Source organism: Indicator indicator, chromosome Z, assembly GCF_027791375.1.
Source record: "Indicator indicator isolate 239-I01 chromosome Z, UM_Iind_1.1, whole genome shotgun sequence".
Lineage (NCBI taxonomy): Eukaryota > Metazoa > Chordata > Aves > Piciformes > Indicatoridae > Indicator > Indicator indicator.
Genome location: NC_072053.1, coordinates 82,339,291 through 82,360,892, shown reverse-complemented (window position 1 = coordinate 82,360,892; position 21,602 = coordinate 82,339,291). Strand labels below are relative to the sequence as shown.

Genomic DNA, 21,602 nt, shown 5'->3' with positions numbered 1-21,602 from the left:
CCCTTTTGTCTGCAACGTAAATATCCATACAGCATTGTTAATGTGAGGCTTGCAGAATTAATTTTTCCCTTGGTCTCACCTAAGAAACAAGCTGGAACAGAACACAGAATGAACAAACAAAAATCTGGGATGGAAAAGTTGATAGGTTCCCCAAGCCTTTATTTAACTCGTGACCTAGTTTAGAAATCAAATGACTGAGGTCCTTTTGGGGAGGCAGAAGAGGGGCTCAAGTGTTATGTCACTGTTCTATTTTTCTCTTTTTCCTCATTTTCATGCAGCCTTGTTTATGAGGTGGACCAGATATACCTTTGGCCAGAAAAGAAGAGAGAGGCACCTAAAATGATTTCCTAGAGCAGGAAGATATTTTTGTTATTTGAGAAAGGGTGATTCAATCATCCAGAAAAGTAAACCAATTTACCTTAAACTATATTCTGAGCCAAGTTTTATTAATAGCTTCAAGATTCAGTGATGCAGATAAGTGCTGTTGCAAGCAGTTTTCTTACTCAGTATTTTCTGTATCTGGAGATAGAACGCCAAAAGGTTTTGGGGTATTTTCCATACAATACCAAGTTTTTGATGCAATGAAAATGGTGGAAGTGGACAAGGGAGAAAAGCAAGATGGAATATTAACAGCTCTAGGCATATTTATTGTTTAAAAACCTAACGTGCTATATTTTCATGGAAGGATCAATGAAAATACAGAAAAATGCAAAAATTCTTATGCTAATTTTCTTTAAAGTTTTCCATATTTCAGTGGAAAATATATCCCCACATTCCCTAATGAAGTTGGTTTTGTTATTAAATGATTCAAGAATGTCAAAGCAGAAGACAATTCAAGATCTTTACATAAAGCAAATGTAATACATTACTCTGCTTCTAAAAGTGAAAAAACAGCATTAAAGAACCTTCTACTTTTACTGTTTTCAAGTGTCATATGTGCCAAGGAATATCACCACCAGAAATGTTTCCAGTCAGAAGTCTTTTGGCTATGTCTTCACCAAGAAATTTAAGAACTAAATCCCCAAATTTAAGGAAAGCAGGCTTGTACACTTTGCATTTTTTACAGATAGAATGAAATGGACATGAATTTTTTGCACAATGCCTTGCATTTTCCTTTTGGCCTTCAGACCTTCACTTTCATTCTAACCTGTTGAATGAAGCAGACTTGACATTTGCATCTCTGGCTCTCTCAGCAAAGAACAGACCACAAATTGCTAAACAGTCTGCTTAGATGAAGCCCTTTACTTCTTAAAATTTCATATTCTCTCTCCATTGATGTCACAGCTCTATGAAAAAAAGCATCTTTACGGCAGAAAAAAAATCCGAATTTGGTTTTATGTCAGTAAGCATCACGAATAAGACACACCTTTAGAAAAAAATATAAGCACAAACCACAAACTTCTAAACTTCTCCAAGCACACTTTTAAGTTCTCATTTGCCCCTCTGCATTCAGCTACAGCTGCTTCTCTCATCTCTGCTGTTCTAAAACGAGAAAGGCAAGCTGTGTAACACCTCCTTCCTGAATGCTAAATAGTCTCAGCAGCTAAATACACAAATATTGATCCACCTAATAATGCCAACTAAAATGGTGATGTTTCTTTCTGCTTCACCTGAAATCCATTGACTTGACCCACTCAGCGCACTGTATACCACTGTTAACCGGTGGTGTGTGAGCCCTGCATGTCTTACATCAAGGCTGATCCAACAGTTGCTCCATGAGGATGAAAACTGCATTCAAACCCTGAGGCTAATGGGATCCATGCAGGAATGAATCTACATGGACCAACTATGAGGCCCAGTGGCTTGAATTCTAATTTAGGAGTCTAGATGTACAGGCAGCAGATGAGAGACAGGCCAACAAAGCTAAAGACAAAAGTTAGCTGTTTGGCTGTGCTGCCTTTCACAGATATAGAACCTCCAAGAAGCTGCAGTTTTCTGTCCAGGTCAGCTTAACAGTCCCAGCTGAGCTCAGCACAGAATCTAGAATCCACACTTGGGATTCCTATCATGACATCTTACCAACCGCAATAGGCAACCGAAACTCATTCTTCTGTATTCATGTTGCATTCTGTGAAGGACACAGGGAGAAAAACGCAGCAGCTAAGCTGCTCCCTAAATGAAATCCAAAAAGTCTTCTGAACTGACCAGAGGTGCAGGACTGAGGAAACTTTTTCCACTCCTTTGCGCAGAAGCCATCCCACTCTCTTCAGCAATACTAAACCCTGCTGCAGACCACCCACTGCCTGCAGAATTTGGACCACCCAAATCCTGTTGCATCACAGCACCATGGTGTGCTGACGCTGGAGCCTTCAGGATAAATTGGACAGATCCCTGTGAGGGAGGAAAGTCTTTCTCCCTTCCAGGATACAAAGGTTTCAGTTACTATCTGATGCAAGCATAGTGCTATTTTTGCTTTGTGAGCAGTCTGCAGGCAGGGCCCTGCTGTGACCACTCATGACTCTCAAAATTCTACTTCAGAACAACACTGACCACTCTTCAGAGTATAGAAAACGGAGGAGGCAAGTTGCCTTCACTCTCTTGCTGTTTTTTAAGAGACTTTGAAGGATGGGGGAAATACTAAATTTATTTTCCTGCTTATGTTTTCTCCTCCTTCAGTATCTATCTCCTTCCCCTTCTTGAATGGTCTGCATACAAAATCCCCTTGCTTTTTACACTCTTACTTCCCCTTTAAACCATTTAGATTGGGGGATTTCTGACAAGCTTCTACCCATAAAAAAGTCTTGCCACCTGGCAGCTGTTTTATTGTATACCTCCTAGTGTACGTTGAAAGACTTCGTAAGATGTAATTCCGATGGCTATTGTATAGCACTCAGAATCCTCTGGTCTTGTGACATTATGAACTATCTGAGATCTAGTTCTTCTATGAACTTCCTGTGTCATCTAGAACCTCTCTCCCCTTTGATTTCCTGTCTATAAAACTCTCTCTCAACCTTTGTCTTCCTTGTTCCTACTCCAAACCCTTTGGAGCAGGAATTGTCCTTCACAGCACACTCAGCATTGGGTATGGAGCACCACTTCTAGCCTCCACTCCCCTTTTGCTAAGGAAAAGGGCTGAAGCAATGTGAAGGAGAGTTGGTCAAGAATGCTTGTGCCACAAAATCAGTTTCAGAGCTTCATTTTCAAATCATTTTCAAATTACATGGTTATAAACATGACTGTAAGGAGAACATTGGTATGTAAAGCATATTTCAGTGGTTACAGAGAAGACAGTGGTCCATATAACTCAACGACAGTTCCCCACTATTCAGAAAGGTTCCTGGAGTGATCTGATATATACTACAGGTCACATAACTGCACAAATTCGAAGATTTGTCCCTCCTGACTGCAAATTCAGGACTGAATTTATAAACTACAAATGAGAAGAGTAATAGACTCTTTGGTACATCACCTTTGTAAGACCTTGTTTCTACAGGCTAAGAATCACACAAGAGGTTGCACCTCCCTCAAGCATTCGTTTCACAGCAGTATGAAAATTCTTTAAAGCATGCAAACATCTTTACAGCACAAAGTCTCAGTAATGAAAAAAAAAATAATAATTAAAGTTATACAGACCTTGCCATAAGGAGTATCGACATATTTTTCTGTTCTTCCTTCTAAGATGTCTGGATCATCCAGGCCAGTTCCACCAATAATCCCAATCTTGCACAGAAAAGCACATGTCAGTCCATTTAATAGTGTGCCTCAAAACCTAAGTAGGTAGCTACAAAATGTATTTTCTGCTTCATATGGGATTAGGCTACAGATCAACAAAACACAGCATGCCCAGAAATGAAATGTCAAACAACTGATTTTAAACAACAGTATTTAACTTGTTAGTTTTTTATGCCTTTTAAAAGATTCTCCTTTTAAAAGAAAATCAAATTAAAAAAGCCAAGGAAAAATTTCCCAAGTTTTTATGAAATTGACTGACATTTTCAAGGTATAAGGGAAAGGGAAAGGAGATGCCAAAGGGCCATTTAATTTTAATTTCACCCCCCCCCCTTAAGAAATCAGGCTAAGAGTCCAACGTTGTGTTTTGATACAACTTGTAGTGAAAAAGCCTGAGGTGACTCACAATTGCCACTGATCTGTGACACTTCAGTAATAACTGATTTCGTGTTCTTGCTCATCTGCTCCAGTTGTTTCATAAAAAGAGGGAAAGAAAGAAAAAAGAAATGAGGTAATTTGAAACACAGAATCGTTTAGGATGGAAAAGACCAAAAAAAGATCATCAAGCCCAACCATTAACCTAACACTACCAAGTCATCATTAAATGGTGTACTTCAGCAACAGTTTTTTGTTAGTCTTTTAAACCCCTCCTTCAGGGATGATGATTCCACCACTTCCCTGGGCAGTCTGTTCTGGGACCTGACAATCTTTTCAGAGAAGAAATTTTTCCCTAATGTACAACCTAAACCTCCTCTGGCACAACTTGAGGCCATTTCCTCTCAAACTATATTCTCACTGAACCTAAACTCACCTATGATTTCATACCCTGGCTAAATAAAAATGCATCTGAATTTTCTTGTTTCTAGTACATCATTGGAAAGTATCTTGTTTTTTGTCTTCCTATGGATAATTCCATCCTCAATTAAGTCAGGTTTTCTCTTGAGTTCAGAATGCTTAGCACTTTGGGTAGAATGGGTACTGTCAGGCACAATCTCAAGCACAGCAAATGACATGGATATGGTTTAAGGATGAACCTTGTAGAGCAGGGCTATCCATTGGACTTGGCAATCCCGAGGGTCTTTTCCAACTGGAATGCTTCTGTGATTCTGTATTTTGAAGGGAGTTTTTTCTGTATCATTCACAGAACAGGCACGGGTGAGCCAATTTATACCACATTCTGGAAGTGAGGTGGGGCTTCAGTCCTCACCATTCATAAAGAGTATCTCTCTAGCTGAAAGATTTGAATGAGGTGGGGCCTTTTCTTCCAGGTAACAATTGTCAGGATGAGAAGAAACAGTCCCAGGTCATGTCAGGGGAGGTTTAGGTTGGACATTAGGAAAGACACTGGAAGAGTGGTCAAGCCCTGTAAGGGGCTGCCTAGTAAAGTCTTCAAAAGCATGTAGATGTGGTGATGAGGGACACAGGTGAGCAGTGGACTTGGCAGTGTTAGGTTACCAGAGGGACTTGATGATCTTGATGGTCTTTTCCAACCTTAAATATTCCATGATTATATGATTACAGATATATGGGTGTTTATATAGAGAGATATTAGCCTTAGACAGATGAGGAGCGTGACTCGTGGAAAAAACCTTGGACAGCAGCAGTTCCTACATGGGGCATAATCTCTGCATGATAAATGAGAATCCACCAGGGAGTGATGGAATGTGATAACAGGATTTTAGCCAAGCATGTATTCATACTAGCAGGTAAGTCACTTCAGATGTTCCTACATGTCAAAGCTCAGCTGGTGTTAGCATGTGTAGAGAGAAGGAAGTTGATTTAGAAGTAGGACAGTAGAGAAACAGGAAAAGGTGACTTTGGTTTCCCAGCACAGATGTTGCCTTCCTGCACACTCACTTATATACCATAAATCAGAGATGGTAGCACTGTGAAGTGGTCTGGAAATCTTCATTCTTAGAGAATTTGGCCCCCAAATGCTCGTGAAAGTAAACCAAACCTTGCTGCATAGCAAACTTGTGTAATATCTTCTCCATTTTTCACACAGATAATCCCATAAACTCTCAATTTCAAAAGCTCACTGCTTATGGAGTCCATCCTGGAGAGATTCCAAACCCATCTGGACATTGTGATCCTGGGAAGCCTGCTGTGAATGACCCTGCTTTAGCACAGGGGTTGACTAGATGATCTCTGGAGGTCCCTTCCAACCCCATCATTCTGCTATACCTTCAAAAATAATGCCACTCTTTATCACACAGAGAACATGCTACTCCAATGGGACCAGGGGTTACAGAGTTTGCCTCACTTAAGCTGAAGAATTCCTATCATGGCTGAGTTGCTTACCATGGAAAAAAAAATAGCCATTGCCATTACTTATCACTGCATGGTTCCAACATTTTTATTATTTCTGAAGAAGGAGAACTTCTCAAGTGAAACCTCCAGACCTCAAAATACAACAATCCCCTTCCTCACACACACATAATTGTCTTTCGCTTTCTCTTTCACCTTCACAGACACCTCATTTGTTCAACCACTAAATTAGTTGGCTCATTAAGCATTTTGTTTCAAGAAACAGAGGTTTGGTGGTCTCCCTTACACACCAAATGCTCCTCTGAGAAAGCCTTCCACACCAGATGGTGTAAATGCTGAAGTATTTTTAAGAGGTCTCCTACTTCCTTTTGCTACCTCCCTGTGGAGACCGAGGAGTAGTGCAATAGATAATGAGATTTAAAATCCACTAACTCCCAACACTGAGGATACCTCACCATTACGAAAGACCTAGATCATTGTTTGCAGTAGTTCTGATGGCTCTGTTCCCATGTTACTCATGTTTCTTATTCATCACAATCAGACAGATTGCTTACGAAAACTAAATAGTTTAGGCTGAGTAATTTTTTTTTTGAGAATCATGTAAGAAGTGTGCCACAGGAACAATAACAAAACTAAAAAGCAACAAAAGGTAATTTTCACCATTGCTCCTGTGTGTATTTCATAAATGGAATTCCATAAAGGTCCTCAAGAGAGAGGGTCCTTCTGGAGAACAGGTCATCTGAGGAGCAGCTGAGGGAACTAGTGCTGTTTAGCCTAGAGAAAAGGAGGCTGAGGAGAGACCTCCTTACTCTCTACAGCTCCCTGAAAAGAGGCTGGAGCCAGGTGGGGGCTGGCGATTGGATGAAAGCGTCCTCAAGGTGAACCAAGGGAGGTTAAGGTTGGATATGAGAAGAAACTTCTCCACACTGCAACAACTTCCCCATGGAGGTGGTTAAATCACCAACCTTGGGGGTGCTTAAAAGACAGATGTGGTGCTGAGGGACATGGTTTTAGCACCAGCCTTGACAGAGTTAGATAATGGTTGGACTCAATGATCTTAAAGGTCTTTTCAACCAAAACAGTTCTATGATTTAATGAACATATAGATCCAGCACTGTAACAAATCATTCCTGCCCCAGAAAGAGGCACACTTGACCTGTGGCAGCATAGGCCTGGCAAGGTTGCTTTCAGATTAGCTCTTGGGCTCCAGCTCCTGCTTGTGCTGAACAGTTCAGTTCCAGAGCAAGCTTTTACACCAATGGCTGTGCCATCTGAAATGGCTGCAGTGCAACCAGCTGGCAAAACATCCACAGTCTGAGTGACGGGAACTAACAGCTCACAAGAGCTACACTGCCTTGAATTCGTTTTTGCCATCTTCTTCCCTGAAAAACTCCTCAGCAGCAGTCTGGTCACTTTTAAGCCATCTTAAGCAACAATGGCTGGACTCAGTGTAACTTACAGGAGAGCTACTACAGCAGAAGGAAAGTTAGGCCCGCAGAGATTCATTGAAGCAGCTGTTTCTCCCATCATGTAATGTCAACTCCAACCCTAAAATTAACTTTTATGTCTCTCCAAGAGAATAATCTCCACGAATATCAGCTGCATCTGTGGGCTGGAGACCCAAAAATCTGATTCTGTATTAAATGCTGTTTTACAGACCTTCCAGTACTTTATCAAAGGAACACAGTTGCTCTAGGCTCAGTGGCAAGGCACCCCGCCAAAGCAGCTGAGGTTTACTTCCACCTAGCAGCCCAGCACTGAAAGCAAAGCATGGCAGAGACTTGATTCAGGGAGAGAAGTCACACCTTTCCTCAAAATGCAGACAGTCAAAGCCAGGAGTGACTTCAAGAATGGAAAGATGCAAGGCTTCATTCCAGATTTTGCGTCTTACAAAGCGACATGAAGAATGCAACCTGTGCAAATTAATGGAGGCTGTACCTAAGGTTACCTGGAGTTACCTAAAGTAAAATGGCATTGCAGCAGAAAGAAACAAACTATAGCATAGTAAATGACTTCATCTCACCTGGAGTGAAATCTAAAATAAACCAGCATTGCAGCGAAGTGAAACATGAAGTATTTTACTATGCTACGGGTCGTCTCAAAAACAAGGATGAAGACCAACAAAAGTGAAACCTAACAAAAAGTTACCACATCAGTAACTACAAAATCAAAATAATCTCTCTGTTGGAGTCCAAATAATGATCATGCTTCAGTGTGTGCCCTTTCTCACTTGCTGTTTGGTGAAATTCCTTGAATAGGTTCAAGTGCACAACACAGAAGCATCAATGCAGCAAGGGTACAAGGGTCTCAAACACTACTAAACATTAAATGCTGCCATGGCCAGCTATGAGTCTTTGTGACAACTAAACAACTAGTGAATGTATCTATATTACCTTCTTTTTTTCTGGGGAATGATAAGAAGAGGATAGCACTAAAAAGGCTGTCTTAAAACGAGATTAACAGCAAGGGGCATACCACTTGCAACTAAAAGAACCTGCTGCCTCTGTAAAATAAGCCAAAACATCTGGGAAAGTTACTTCCCCTCAGAAAACTAACTCATATTTTGGTCAAAACACAAACCTCAGATTTCCAGCCTGACTCACATGTTCAGCTCTGATGCAGGCTGTCGCTTTCTGGAGCCATTTTTTTTTTTTTTCTTTTTAAACAGATGGGAGGGACAAGTCTTAACGCACAACTTTCATACCAGCTACATTCTGCTGCCGCTTCGGGATCTGTGTAACCCGCAACGGTTACAAACCTGCCTGGCTGCCTCTCATTGACAAACCCCACAGTCGGCAGCCGGGTCGCAAACCCTAAGGCCTCTGGTTTTCGGTTTAAAAAAAAAACATAAACCCACAGGAAAAAAACAAACAAACAAACAAAAAATAACAACAAAAAAAACCACAAAAAACAAAACAAAACAAAACAAAACAAAAACCACAACACCAAACCACCCAAGCCAGCAAAAACCCCAAACCACAAGGTCCGGGCCGGCAGCGGGAGCCCCTGCGGGGCCGGCGGAGGCCGCCCGCCCCCAGGTACGGCTGAGAGGCGGCAGCCAGCGCCATGCGGCCGGCCCGGCGAGGAAACGAGGACCAGGGCTTGAGGAGGGAAAGTCAGCGCTGCGCTGCACGCCATGGCGGCCCCTCTCCTGCTTGGCACCACTAAAGGCCACCGTGCTCTTGGACCCGCTCCCGGCCGGCGGGCGGAGCGGAGGGGAAGCGGGAAGAGAGCATAGAGCGTGGCACGACACAGCGAGCGCCACGCAGCGCCAAGAGGGCGGCGGCGTTGCCCGCGCCCTCCGCTCCCGCTTCGCACAGCCGCAGCCCAGCCCGGGAGCAGGGAGGAAGGCGACAGGCGGGGAGGGGTTGAGCACAGCGATGGCCGCCACCACGTTCCCAGCCCATGGCGGCGCGGGCCCGCGCTTACCTTCACGGCCCCGGCGGCGGCGGCCATGTTGGAAGGAAGGGCAGGGTGGTGCCACTGGCAGGCTATCAGCAGGCCGGGCGGACGCGCCGTGTGTGGCCCGGGATCTCCCCGCCCCCGCCGGCCTGCAAACTCCGGGGCTGGCGGTAGCTCCGCCGCCGTGGTCCTCGCTAGGTGGCAGCGCCCGCCTGGGCTGTGGAGAGGCTACGCCGCTGACGCTCCCGGCCCTAGCTGGCGCGGCATGCCCCTGCCTGCGGCCCGAGTGGGCGGGAAAGGGCGGGAGTGCCTCAGGGGTCTGCTCCCCGGGCCGGAGGGATCGGTTGTTTGGGTGTGAGCCCTGTGCTAGTGCTGCTTAATGGCGGTCATAGGGCTGGAATTCTTTAGGAAACTGGTAGGAACGTAGCATGCCGAGCAGTTTCTTGGAGTAAAATCTGATTTATCGTGGTTTTGGGTCACAGTGTGCGACATAGCTTGGGGATTTTTTCCAATTCTTTTTTACCTCCCAGGATATCTTATCTGCAGAAGTGGATATTACCCTCCCGTTATTTCTGAGCACTTCAGTTAATATGCTGTGCCTATGTGTCTCATCAGAGCATCTGTAGTGTCCTTTTGGAACCACCACCGTCTGGTCCGTAAGCCCTGATATCTTATTGTACCCTTGAAATGTATCCCCAGCAAAGGTTTTAATACTTCTTGAAGTACTTTTATAAAGTGAACAAGAATGTTGGGATGTTTAAATACCTCTTGAAATCACAGCCAGGGTACCCTTCCTGCTTTGATTTTAATACTTCAGGTGGTCCTGCTTCCATGTGGTTTTCCAGGTGCCTTCACTGACTCCGTGTAAACGGAGTGATGCTGCAGCTGATGGTATGGAAATACTTTCTCTAAGTTACATTGCGAGTTCCAGAAAATGGTATTCCACAAATGCGGTGCAATACGAGATAGTTTATCTACTTAAAGGTGTGTTTGCTAAAAATGCTAAACATCTGCACAGTGTCTCTGAAAACTAACTTTATATGGTCCATTTTGCAGCCAGATCACCTACCACAATCCTGGGGACACTGTGGTTTATTTGACTTACCCCCACAGACCTCCCCAATTCCTTAGTTTATCAATAGAAAGTGGAAATTAACCACACCACAAAATTGCTGGAGCACCTGGTAAGACAGTGACATGAAGCAAAAAGTCCTGATCAAGCCTGGATTGCCAAGTTTTCCATACCAAAATTTGATCTCTAACTTAATTCCTAGCTTTAATTTATTTTTTCTAAATTAAGTGAAAGAGGTTTGTTTTCAATTAGAACTCAGTTCATTAAGGGGTTTAATATGATTTAAATTAAAAATGGTGTTTTCAATATGCAAATATTTTTCTGAGAACTAACTGGAGCTTGTTCTGGAAAAAACACAGGAGTTTTGGTTTTTTTCTGCAGTACACATATATTTTAAAAAATACATATATTTAGTCCTTCAAGCTAACTATAGGTTTAAGTGATATGATAATGTAAATGCTACATCATTATATATTAGTAATTAGAATTTCCTACTTGTGGTATTTTTCTTGTTGCCACAAGTTCATACATTTAAGAAGAATGTTAGTTTTATCATAATGTAATCTTTTGAGAAACATAAATAGTTTTGATGTATTTATGTGTACTCTGTAAGGCAGTTTATTGTACACCAGAATAAAAATATCCCTGATAACTTAAGGCAGTAGCAGTTGGTGCTGAATTTGTGTCTCAGCTGGAATTTGCTCTCTGTGCAGCTTTAAACGCTTTGTCCTCATGTCTTCAGTTTATATTAGAGATCTTCATACACAGCTGGGATGTTTGTCATAGAGGCTTAAGATTTCTTACTGCAGTTGAGAATGTGAGAATAATGACAAATGGACTTTGGGAAAGTCTTGGTTTACTAGAGGGAGAAAGAAGGACATGGGTGAAGTTGAAAGTTAACATCTGCAGTGTAGCCACGATACCAATATTAAGACTGAAATTTACCTTATTTTTCTCATTCTAGGCTGGATTTTCTATCAAAGGTATGTGTTCTACTTTCAGTGCACAGAATCTTCTCGTGAACAGCTTCTGGCAGTTCCTTCTGCTTAATTCTACTTAGGTATTCCTTCCTTGAATTGGTTTTAAAAAGCTGTGTCAGTTGTGTTGCAGTATTCCTCTTTTACCACAGGTATGTGCAGTCCTTTTGCTTTTCTGGTTCTGTTTTTGGTTTCTTTTTGAATACGAGCGCTCACTATTTGTTTAATAGTGTGAAAATAATCAAAATTTGAACTCTCAGGGACCATACATTGAAAGAAGGCTTTCCATTTTAGACTTGTGCTGGTTGTTTCTGCACAAGCTCTCCCCATGGGAGTTTGAGAATGCTGTCCAGATTGGTACCAGCTTTCCAACATTGTGCTTATGTAATCTCTATCCTCTGTGTATTTTGTGGGGGAATTACACTATATAGAGCTTTCTATGTACCCAGGGTAAACCTGAATACAGAACAGCAAGCAGAAAAGCCTACTTGTGAATTGTTAATGACACAAATACCTCAGGAAGTGCTGATCTAAAAGCTCAAAAGAAGTTTAATTAGATGAGATTTCTGAAGATACCTAGTCTGAGCCACAGATTTGGCATGTTCGAGACAATGGCTTAGAATCAGAAAAAGGAGTGAAAAACTGTATTCTTGCAGGCAAATTGTGTACCTTTTCAAATTTAATACCATGTTCACTTCAATATAGCAGTTAGCAAGTAAGGAAACCCCTTACCAATGTAAATTCTGCACTTCCTAAGTGAGTTCCCTGTATATTAACAGGTAATGAATTCCCATTACTTACACCAGCCATACATACACTTAAGCCTTCAAAATTGTTTAACTGTTCAATAACAAGTAAGAAACAATGCTTTATTGAGTGAACATTTTAAAACACTTTCATTTCTGTAGGCAGCACACTTTTGTTAACTCAGTTGTGAAAAGCTCAGAGTCCTGTTACAGGATTACTAGAGAAGTTGCAATTTCAGTTCAAAATTCCATTTATAACACTAAAGAAAACTTGTGTATTTTCTCCCTTGCATTTCATATTCTAAATGATGGAATGTAAATCTGTTTATTTGGCTAAAAAAAAAAGAGTCATTTAGTGGAGTTTTGTTTTTTCAGAAATGAATGCACAACTTTGAGTCTCTCTGTTTTGATTTCTTGCTATCTCAGGTGACAGCACTGGGCCCAGTTATCTTTAATATCTTTATCAGTGACCTGGACAGGGGGATTGAGTGCAGCCTCAGTAAGTTTGGAGATGACACTAAACTGGGTGGGAGTTTTGATCTGCTTCAGGGTAGGAAGGCTCTGCAGAGGGATCTGGACAGGCTGGCTTGATGGACCAAGGTCACTTCTATGATGTTTGTATACATTTAATTTTATTGTTATTACATTCACTAAAACTGATTTTAAAAGGTTTTTTACTCAGCCCATCAGTCTTTCTCCCGTATTCCCTTTCTCTTCCTTCTGGGAAGGGAGAGGGGTTCATGGAGAGCCTCTGTCACACATTTAGTGGTCAACCCAGCCCTGACCCCTGACACTCTGCCAATTGCAGGTAAAAGGAGGAGAAATTTTCAGGTCACAGGTAATTTCCTGGTGTACTATTTTGGAAAGCTTCCATGTGAAGAAGCACACAGTGTATGAGATAAGGTATACAGCATCCACTGAAACATAGTCCAGTCCAGTACCTTGGAATTGGATGTTCCTGATGCAAGTTACTTCAGAAAATAAAAACCATACTGCAAATGAAGCAGCCATATTTTTCTTTACAATTGTAATGTGTGGCCTCAAAGTGTTCAGTGATGCCACAGAGGAAAGGGAACCCTTGATCATGTTGTAAGTGGTTACAGAAGATGAACATGATGGATGAGGGGACGCTTCACTGGCTATCTGGTTGGGCCCAAGGAGTGGTGGAGAATGAACTTAAATCCAGCTGGTGGCTCGTCACAAGTGGTGTTCCCAAGGACTCAGTACTGGAACCGGTTCTATTTAATACCTTTATCAGTGATTTGGACAAGGGAGTTGAGCGTGTGCTCAGAAAGTTTGCAGATGACACCGAGTCAGGTGGCAGTGTTGATCTGATTGAGAGTAGGAAGGTGCTGCAGGGAGATCTGGAGAGGCTAGATCAATAGGCCAGGATCAGTTGTATGAAGTTTAACAAAGCCAAGTGCTGGGTCCTGCACTTGAGTCCCAACAACCTCATGCAACACTCCAGCCTTGGGGCAGAGTGGCTGGAAAGTTGCCCAGCAGAAAAGGACTTGGGGGTGCTGGTTGACAGCTGGCTGAAGATGAGCCAGCAGTGTACCCAGGTGGCCAAGAAGGCCAACAGCATCCTAGCCTGGATCTGCAAAGTGTGGCCAGCAGGAGCAGGGCAGTGATTGTGTCCCTGTACCTGGCACTGGTGAGGCTGCACCTTGAGAATTGATTTCAGTTTCAGGGCCCTTACTCCAGAAAGGACACTGAGGTGCTGGAGTTGGTCCAGAGAAGGACAATGAATCTGTTAAAGGTTATGGAGAACAGGTCTAGTGAGGAGCAGCTGTGAGATCTGGAGTCTAGACAAAAGGAGGCTGAGGGGAGACCTTCTGGCTGTCCACAACTCTCTCTTCTCCCTAGCATCAGGTGATAGAAATTGTGCCAGGGGAGATTTAGGCTGGATATTAGGGAAAAAGATCATTTACTGCAAGAGTGGTGAGACATTGGAACAGACTGCCCAGGGATGTGGTGGAGTCGCCATCTTTGGAGGTGTTCAAGAATTGTGTGGCCATGGCACGTTGGGACATGGTTTATTGGCCATGGTGGGCTTAGATTGACAGTTACACTTGAGGACCTTAGAGGTCTTTTCCAGCCCAAACAATTCCATGATTCTATGATTTCAATCAATAGTCACACTGATCTAGTAGATTAGAAGTGTGTTCTCTCTAATCCTGCCCCCATACTAGTTAATTAGCTTTTGTGAACAAAGTATGAGTGCACCTCTATCCCCTGTGCATAGGAGTGCTTATAAAATATAGTCTAGGTAGCTATAGCATGAGCTGCTTCTCCACGTGGCTCTGCTAGAACTTGCTCATCTAGCACATGCCTCTGTTTCCAGCATACACACCAGGTTAGCTCTGCATCCATCCCACAAACACTAAAAGGGGAAGAATGAAAAAAGGCTGTCATAAATTTTCCATTGGTTTAAGTTGAGGTGTTTTATGTGAGTGCCAGCTGGACTTTGCATCTTGACTTCAAGAGCCTTCCTTGGCTCTGCTCAAGCATCACTTTAGTTTGATGACTAAAAGCTAGGTCCTGGTGATTCTAAGCTGCACCCCGGGGGACTGGCCCGGGAGGCATGGTGACTCAGGTGTCTGACGCAGATCGCCTCCTTGCTTCCTCCCAGCCACGGGCGTGCAGCTACTCACCGCTGGCCTCACACATCCCTCAGTTATTACACACCCATCCCACACAGCCTGGCTGTGGATGGTGAGTAGCAGGAGTGAGGCCAGATATTCACCTCTTTGCAAGCCTCTGCCTGCTCCCTTTAAGTGGGTTTGCAGTCTCATTTCTCTACGGTTAGACCCCTGGTCTAGCAGCTCCTTTGTGGAGATGAATAGGTAGGTGGCATTTAACGTTTCTCTCTGAAGTTTGTTGGTGCTTCTAGCCAGCACCTGGATACACTATGCCAAATAAAACCCGCAGCACTTTCATCTGAGTCCACACCAAACAGAGCTTATGCCCTCCAGCAATGTGATTTGACTCTAGCAGCAGAAATAAGGGCAGTGAAACACTGAAACAGGTTGCCCAGGGAAGTGGTGGAGGCCCCATTGCTGGAAAATATTTAAGGTCAAGCTTGATGGGACTCTGAGCAGCCTGATCTAGGTAGAGATGTCTCTGCTTACTGCAGGGGGTGTGGACTAGATGACCTTTATCCAGCCCACCACATTCTGTGATTCTTTAATTCTAATAGCTCTCTTTTCCTTGTATAAGCAGCTCATGTAGCCTGTGTGGCAACACTGGCTAAGCCTTGATGTATATGTCATCTTCTAGCTCATCATTCAACTTTAAATAGCAATTAAAAATTAGGTCTCTGCATGTTACCTGAAAAAGAGGAGTTTTATGTGTCTTCTTTATATTGATGTCTTTCAAAATAACAAAGGAGGCTTGAGTTAAGAAGGTGACAATTTAAAAAAATACTTTTAATTCAGTAACTATTTGAAATATAGTTAGGGTGAAGATAAAGAGGTATTTTAAAGCTTGTATCTAATATGTTAGCAGATCTCATGATAGGATGAGTAACACAATGTAGTGAGAAGGATAAAATAAATCCCCTAAATCAAAGGACGTGTTACTTTCCTGAGTAGTAAAGGGACAAAGCTTTGAACAAAAAGTTCATGTCTGCTGGTGTGCATTATGTGTATGGCATCCATCTTATTGTAGCTGAGATACATGCAATATTAATATTAATAATAATTTCTCCTAACAACACACAGATGAGATGGCAAAAATACTTAGAGATGATAGACTAGAGGCTTGATAAACAAGGCAGTCATAAATTTGAGGTACTGAAGACTTAAGCTGGTGCTCACATCTCTCTGTAGGAGATCAGTTACAGGGAGAGCTGTACACCTTGTAATAAGATCAGAGTGTCCAAGTAGCCAAGAGAGACATCACTCAGAGCTTGCAGAGTTAAGTTCTGCATTGTCGCTGATGCAGGTTGTCTTTTGGCCAAGCTGAGCAGGAGGGCAGTGCAACCACAGTTCTGCCATGGTCACATCTGCAAAGGGAAGGGAGAGAATTTCCCAAAAAGCCTTTTTCAGGAGAATTCACTGTGTCTCAAGCAAACACAGAGGTGCATCCTGCGATATCACAGCCCAAGAGACTCTGTCTCACCCAGCCTCAAGCACAAGGAAAACAACTTTTTGATTGTGACAGGGAATCTCCCTCAGATGCTCAGATGTTTCTAGAAGCTGAAATGTTGTTTGTGAAGAAAAGTTTACCCAATTTCCACTGTTTGCTTAGCAAATAAGGTAAAAAACACAGTTCTTAAGATCACCATCCTTTGCTGCTGTTTCTCAGCTGCTGGAATAGGTGGAACATGAGTAAGAAGAGTACCATTGTGCAAGGTGTCTCTCTTCTTAAATGATGCCTTGCTGTAGCCACCAGTGTACATTTGCAAGGAAGATCTTTAATGGACCCAATCAAAGGTGCTGTTGATTGTGAGGGCAGTGCTCTGCAGCTGCGCAGTGTGCATTCTCTACTCTGCTTCAAAGAAATTACTGTGTACAAAGATCCAAACAGGCAGAGAGAAGATGAGACAGAAACAAAAGCAGCTGAAGCCACTTGAGCAGTGAAAATACAGGAAGAGAATTGTGGAGGATGTCATACAGGATTGGCTTACAGAAAAAGGCCATAGTCAGATTAACTTACTGATGAGAGAGAAATAAGGCAAAGGTAACGCCAAGGACAGACTGTCCTTGAAAAGACAGAAGCTAAGAAGAATGGAGATAAACAGGATGTCGAAACGGAACAGGAAGTTAGCTTTTAGCCACAGGAATGCAGAAGTATGCCAGGAATGCAGATAGTCAGTAACCAATAATGAGCTTTAAATTCTGCAATATGTATGAGCTAATTAACTATTGTATTTAACCTCAACACTAAGTGCCAATAAATGAGACTTGCTGATGAACCATCTGGTGTCCGCATCTCCCTTCTCCGACAAATGGTGACCCCGACGTCCGAATCCTCTGCGTCTCGCTAAAAGAAAACGGGGGAGGACGCGCCACGGTCGGTGAAGTTGGGTTGGGACCCGACGCAACCGGGCCGGTGCCAAACGAAGGAGGGAAGGCACCCTCAGGAGCTACAGCGGTGGTCCTGGGCCATACGTGCTGCCGGAGCCGGAGAGTTGCAACAGCGCTGACGACAAAAATGGACAGGCAAGCAGCATATGATTTATTTATGACCCACCTAGAAAGGAGGGGGGTGAAGGAGATAGATGTAAGAAAGGACCTCACGGGATTGTTAGCATGGGGTCATGCAAAAGGTTGTTTTGGGAATCCACATACAATTCATGAAATCACAGAATGGAGAAAGTTAGGAGATGAGTTATGGAGTGCGGTCCTGGAGGATGATAAGACGGCAAAAAAGTTAGGGAAAATCTGGAGAGTAGTGCATAATGAGTTGTTAAAACAAGAATCAGAGAGAAGGGCAGCTAAAGAGGCAGCAGAGGCGTATAAAAAGAATGCACAGTATGGATCAGAGGATGAGCCCCGTGCACCGAGTGTGACGCGGGTGGTAATACCCCTTGCTGGAGGTACGGGTGCCACAACCAGCTCTGCCGAGCCCACTGCACCTTCCTTAGAAGAGGTATCAGAATCTCCTGTATCTTCTGAACCCATTAGCGCTAACACAGCCCACAAGGCCACTGAGATTGGTGCTTCTCAACCACTGCAGGAGCCAGAACCTGTCCCTGGGGCACTTAGTGACCTGTGGGAGGAGATGGCAAAGCAGAGGCGGGAAGCATGGAATGCCTTGGCAAAGAATGGGTTGGAGAATGGAGATGAGGTGCAGGTGGAGGCGGCGAAAGAATGGGCATTTCCCGTATTTTATGACCAGCAAGTAGATCAGAATGGACAAGTACAGCAAGTGGGTACTTATACACCATTAGATTGGAAACTACTAGCACAGTTGAGACAGACAGTGAGTCAGTTCGGATTTAAGAGTGAACCTGTTAAGCAGATGTTAGATTATTTGTTTGATACACAGCTGCTTGTGCCTAATGATCTACGGAGTATAGCAAAATTAATGTTTACACAACATCAACAGCTGTTATTCAATGCTCATTGGCAGGCACGGGTGCAAGAATCTATAAGTGTGCAAAGGGGGCCGGGAGATCCGCTTCAGGGAATTACGCTGGATGAATTAATGGGAATAGGGCTTTATCGCAGGACAGAAGCTCAAATGATAATGGGTCCAGAGAAAGTAAGGGAAGCTATGCGACTAGTAAGGTTGGCTATGGATCAGGTGAAAGATAGTACGGGAGTACCTATGTACATGGGAATTAAACAAGGAAGGGATGAGTCATTTGGAAGCTTTATAGACAAAGCCGCTGCAGCAATAGAGAAAGCCGGAGTACCGGACTACATGAAGGGTGCTCTGCTAAAACAGTGTGCCTTACAGAACAGCAATGAGGTCACAAAAAGGGTATTAGCAACTTTAGGAGCGAATTGGTCTATAGAGGAGGCACTAGAGAGAATGGCATTGCAACCCTCGGGGCAACAGGCCTTTCTAGTCAATGCTATTAAAGAGTTAGGAGTAGGTTTGCAGAAACAGGCAGAATTGACACAAAATCAAGTACTTGCTGCTCTTGCGCCACTCCGAGCTTCTACGGTGGCTCCAGCAACCTCCACCGATCGGCGTCAAGCTTCTTTGAGATGTTATCGTTGCGGAGGAGGAGGTCACATTAGGAGAGAATGTCAAGCAACAGGTGTCTGGTGTCAAAACTGTAGAAGCGATAGTCACAACTCCTCTGCATGCCGCCGCCGGTCGGGAAACGCCCAGCGCAGCGCGAAAGGCAGCCGCGCCCGGACACAAGTAGCTGCCGTAACATCAGTGCCACCTCCTGTCTTCAACCTGCAACAGCAGGGAGCTTGGGACTCGACCTGGCAGCAGCAGTAAGAGTCACATTGGCAACAACACGACCTACAAAAATTCCTACAGGACTTTATGGACCTATACAAATAAAGGGACAGTGCTATGGAGGGTTGTTGCTCGGCAGATCGTCCACCTCAATCATGGGACTTTTTGTGCTGCCTGGTGTGATTGATGCGGACTTTAAGGGAGAAATACAGATTATGGCACATACTCCTTTTCCACCTTTAACAATTGAAGCAGGACAACGGATTGCTCAGCTTATACCACTCCCACAGCTGAGCAGTGGTTTGCAGCCACTGCGAAATGACCCTCGGGGTGATCAGGGTTTTGGATCATCTGGTATCGCAATGCTCACAATGGACTTACATACCAGACCCACAAAGAAAATTAAGATTTCTTATGCGGGAAAAACAATTGAACTAAAGGGCTTGCTGGACACCGGAGCGGATGCCAGCATTGTGTCTCCAGACAAGTGGCCACAAGACTGGCCTATTAGAGCCACCACTGACACAGTGACGGGAGTGGGTGGACTTACTTTAGCACAAAAGACACCACCAGTGACAGTGGCAATCGATGGTCAACAGCTGGTTACTGTCTTGTCTGTAGTGACTTTGCCCCCTTCAGTTCAATGCCTGATAGGAAGAGATGTATTAGCACAACTTGGGGTGGTGTTATCAAATGAGCACCCTTTGGGGTAATCGCCATTGCTTGGACTTTCCCAATTCCACTTACATGGATCACTGATGTTCCTGTAATGGTTAAGCAATGGCCTTTAAAAAGGGAAAGTCTTCTTGCAGCCCATCAGCTAGTGGAAGAACAATTGCAACAAGGACATTTACAATTATCCACTAGTCCATGGAATACACCAATCTTTGTTATTAGGAAAAAATCAGGAAAATATCGTCTTCTACATGATCTTAGGGCTGTGAATGAGCAAATGGAAGCTATGGGAGCACTTCAACCTGGACTCCCTAATCCATCCATGTTACCACAAGATTGGCCACTTTTGATTATAGACCTAAAGGATTGTTTTTTCACTATTGCCTTGCACTCACAGGATACCAAGCGCTTTGCTTTTACACTGCCGGCCATTAATAGAGGAGAACCGGATAAGCGATTTGAATGGACAGTATTGCCACAAGGGATGCGTAATTCACCCACATTGTGTCAACTATATGTGGATGCAGCCCTTCAACCCTTACGGGTAAAGTGGCCTGAAACAATTATCTACCACTATATGGATGACATTTTATTTGCTCAAGCAGAACAGTTTACTGAACAACAGTTGCGGCAGATTCAATCCACCCTGGCACAGTCGTCTCTTGTGATTGCACAAGAGAAGATTCAGCGCTCGTCTCCATGGAAATATTTAGGTTGGTCCATTACTAATCAGAGTATACGCCCACAGAAACTGCAGCTGGCAACAAAACTTACCAATCTCAATGAAGCTCAGCGTTTTTTGGGGGACTTACAATGGTTGAAGCCTGTCATTGGAATTCCTAACTCATTGTTAGATCCCCTTCGGCCATTGCTTAAGGGAACTGATCCGACTACTCCCGTTACAATTACACCGGAACAGGAGGCTGTTTTACAAGACATTTTACGATGCGTGGCTTCAGGATTTGTCTCCCGGCGGGACGTTGCCTCACCCATTGACCTTACGATTTGGTCCACGCCTGCACATCTTTTTGGGGCTCTCACTCAAATTGAAAAGAAAACGGGGGAGCTTAGGGTGCTGGAATGGTTATCACCGCCTTTGCAGGCTAGGAAGACAATCAGTACAAAAATTGAACAATTAGCTATGCTGATAAAAAAAGGGCGTGCCAGAGTAGTGGAAGTAGTAGGAATGGAGCCTATTACAATTTATTTACCAATATTAGCCGAAAATCTGGATTGGTTTTTGCTTAATTCTGAAGAATTGCAGATGGCGCTCCTGGGAGCAGGAGCACTCATTCGAACGGGCCCTTTAATGCCTCATCAACTACAATGGTTGAAAAATTGGGACTGGATTGCTAAACCCTTACGGTCTGAACAGCCATTGGCGGGGGGTGTTACAGTTTTTACAGATGCAGGAAAGAAATCCAGAAAAGCAGCAATTACCTGGAAGATAGGTAGCCACTGGAAACATCACATTTTGGAAGCCACTCCTGCTGATGGCTTACAAACAATGGTTAGCAGGATGATTGAGAAGACATGGCAAACTAACCTGTTGGCCCAAAAAGAAAACGGGGGAAGTGTGGAGGATGTCATACAGGATTGGCTTACAGAAAAAGGCCATAGTCAGATTAACTTACTGATGAGAGAGAAATAAGGCAAAGGTAACGCCAAGGACAGACTGTCCTTGAAAAGACAGAAGCTAAGAAGAATGGAGATAAACAGGATGTCGAAACGGAACAGGAAGTTAGCTTTTAGCCACAGGAATGCAGAAGTATGCCAGGAATGCAGATAGTCAGTAACCAATAATGAGCTTTAAATTCTGCAATATGTATGAGCTAATTAACTATTGTATTTAACCTCAACACTAAGTGCCAATAAATGAGACTTGCTGATGAACCATCTGGTGTCCGCATCTCCCTTCACCGACAG

At 43.5% G+C, this 21,602-nt stretch overlaps 1 protein-coding gene across 1 annotated transcript in view; it reads right to left on the bottom strand.

The window, feature by feature from the left end:
• Positions 1–9,399, bottom strand: part of MTAP (methylthioadenosine phosphorylase) — a 37,546-nt gene extending 28,147 nt beyond the window's left edge. Inside the window, exons 1-2 of the mRNA XM_054397882.1 lie at positions 9,367–9,399; positions 3,574–3,660 (exon numbers count right to left, since the gene is read on the bottom strand). Coding sequence (XP_054253857.1) covers positions 3,574–3,660; positions 9,367–9,393 — 114 coding nt within the window. The 5' untranslated portion in view covers positions 9,394–9,399. The remainder of the gene's footprint in view (positions 1–3,573; positions 3,661–9,366) is intronic.
• Positions 9,400–21,602: the final 12,203 nt, after the last annotated feature.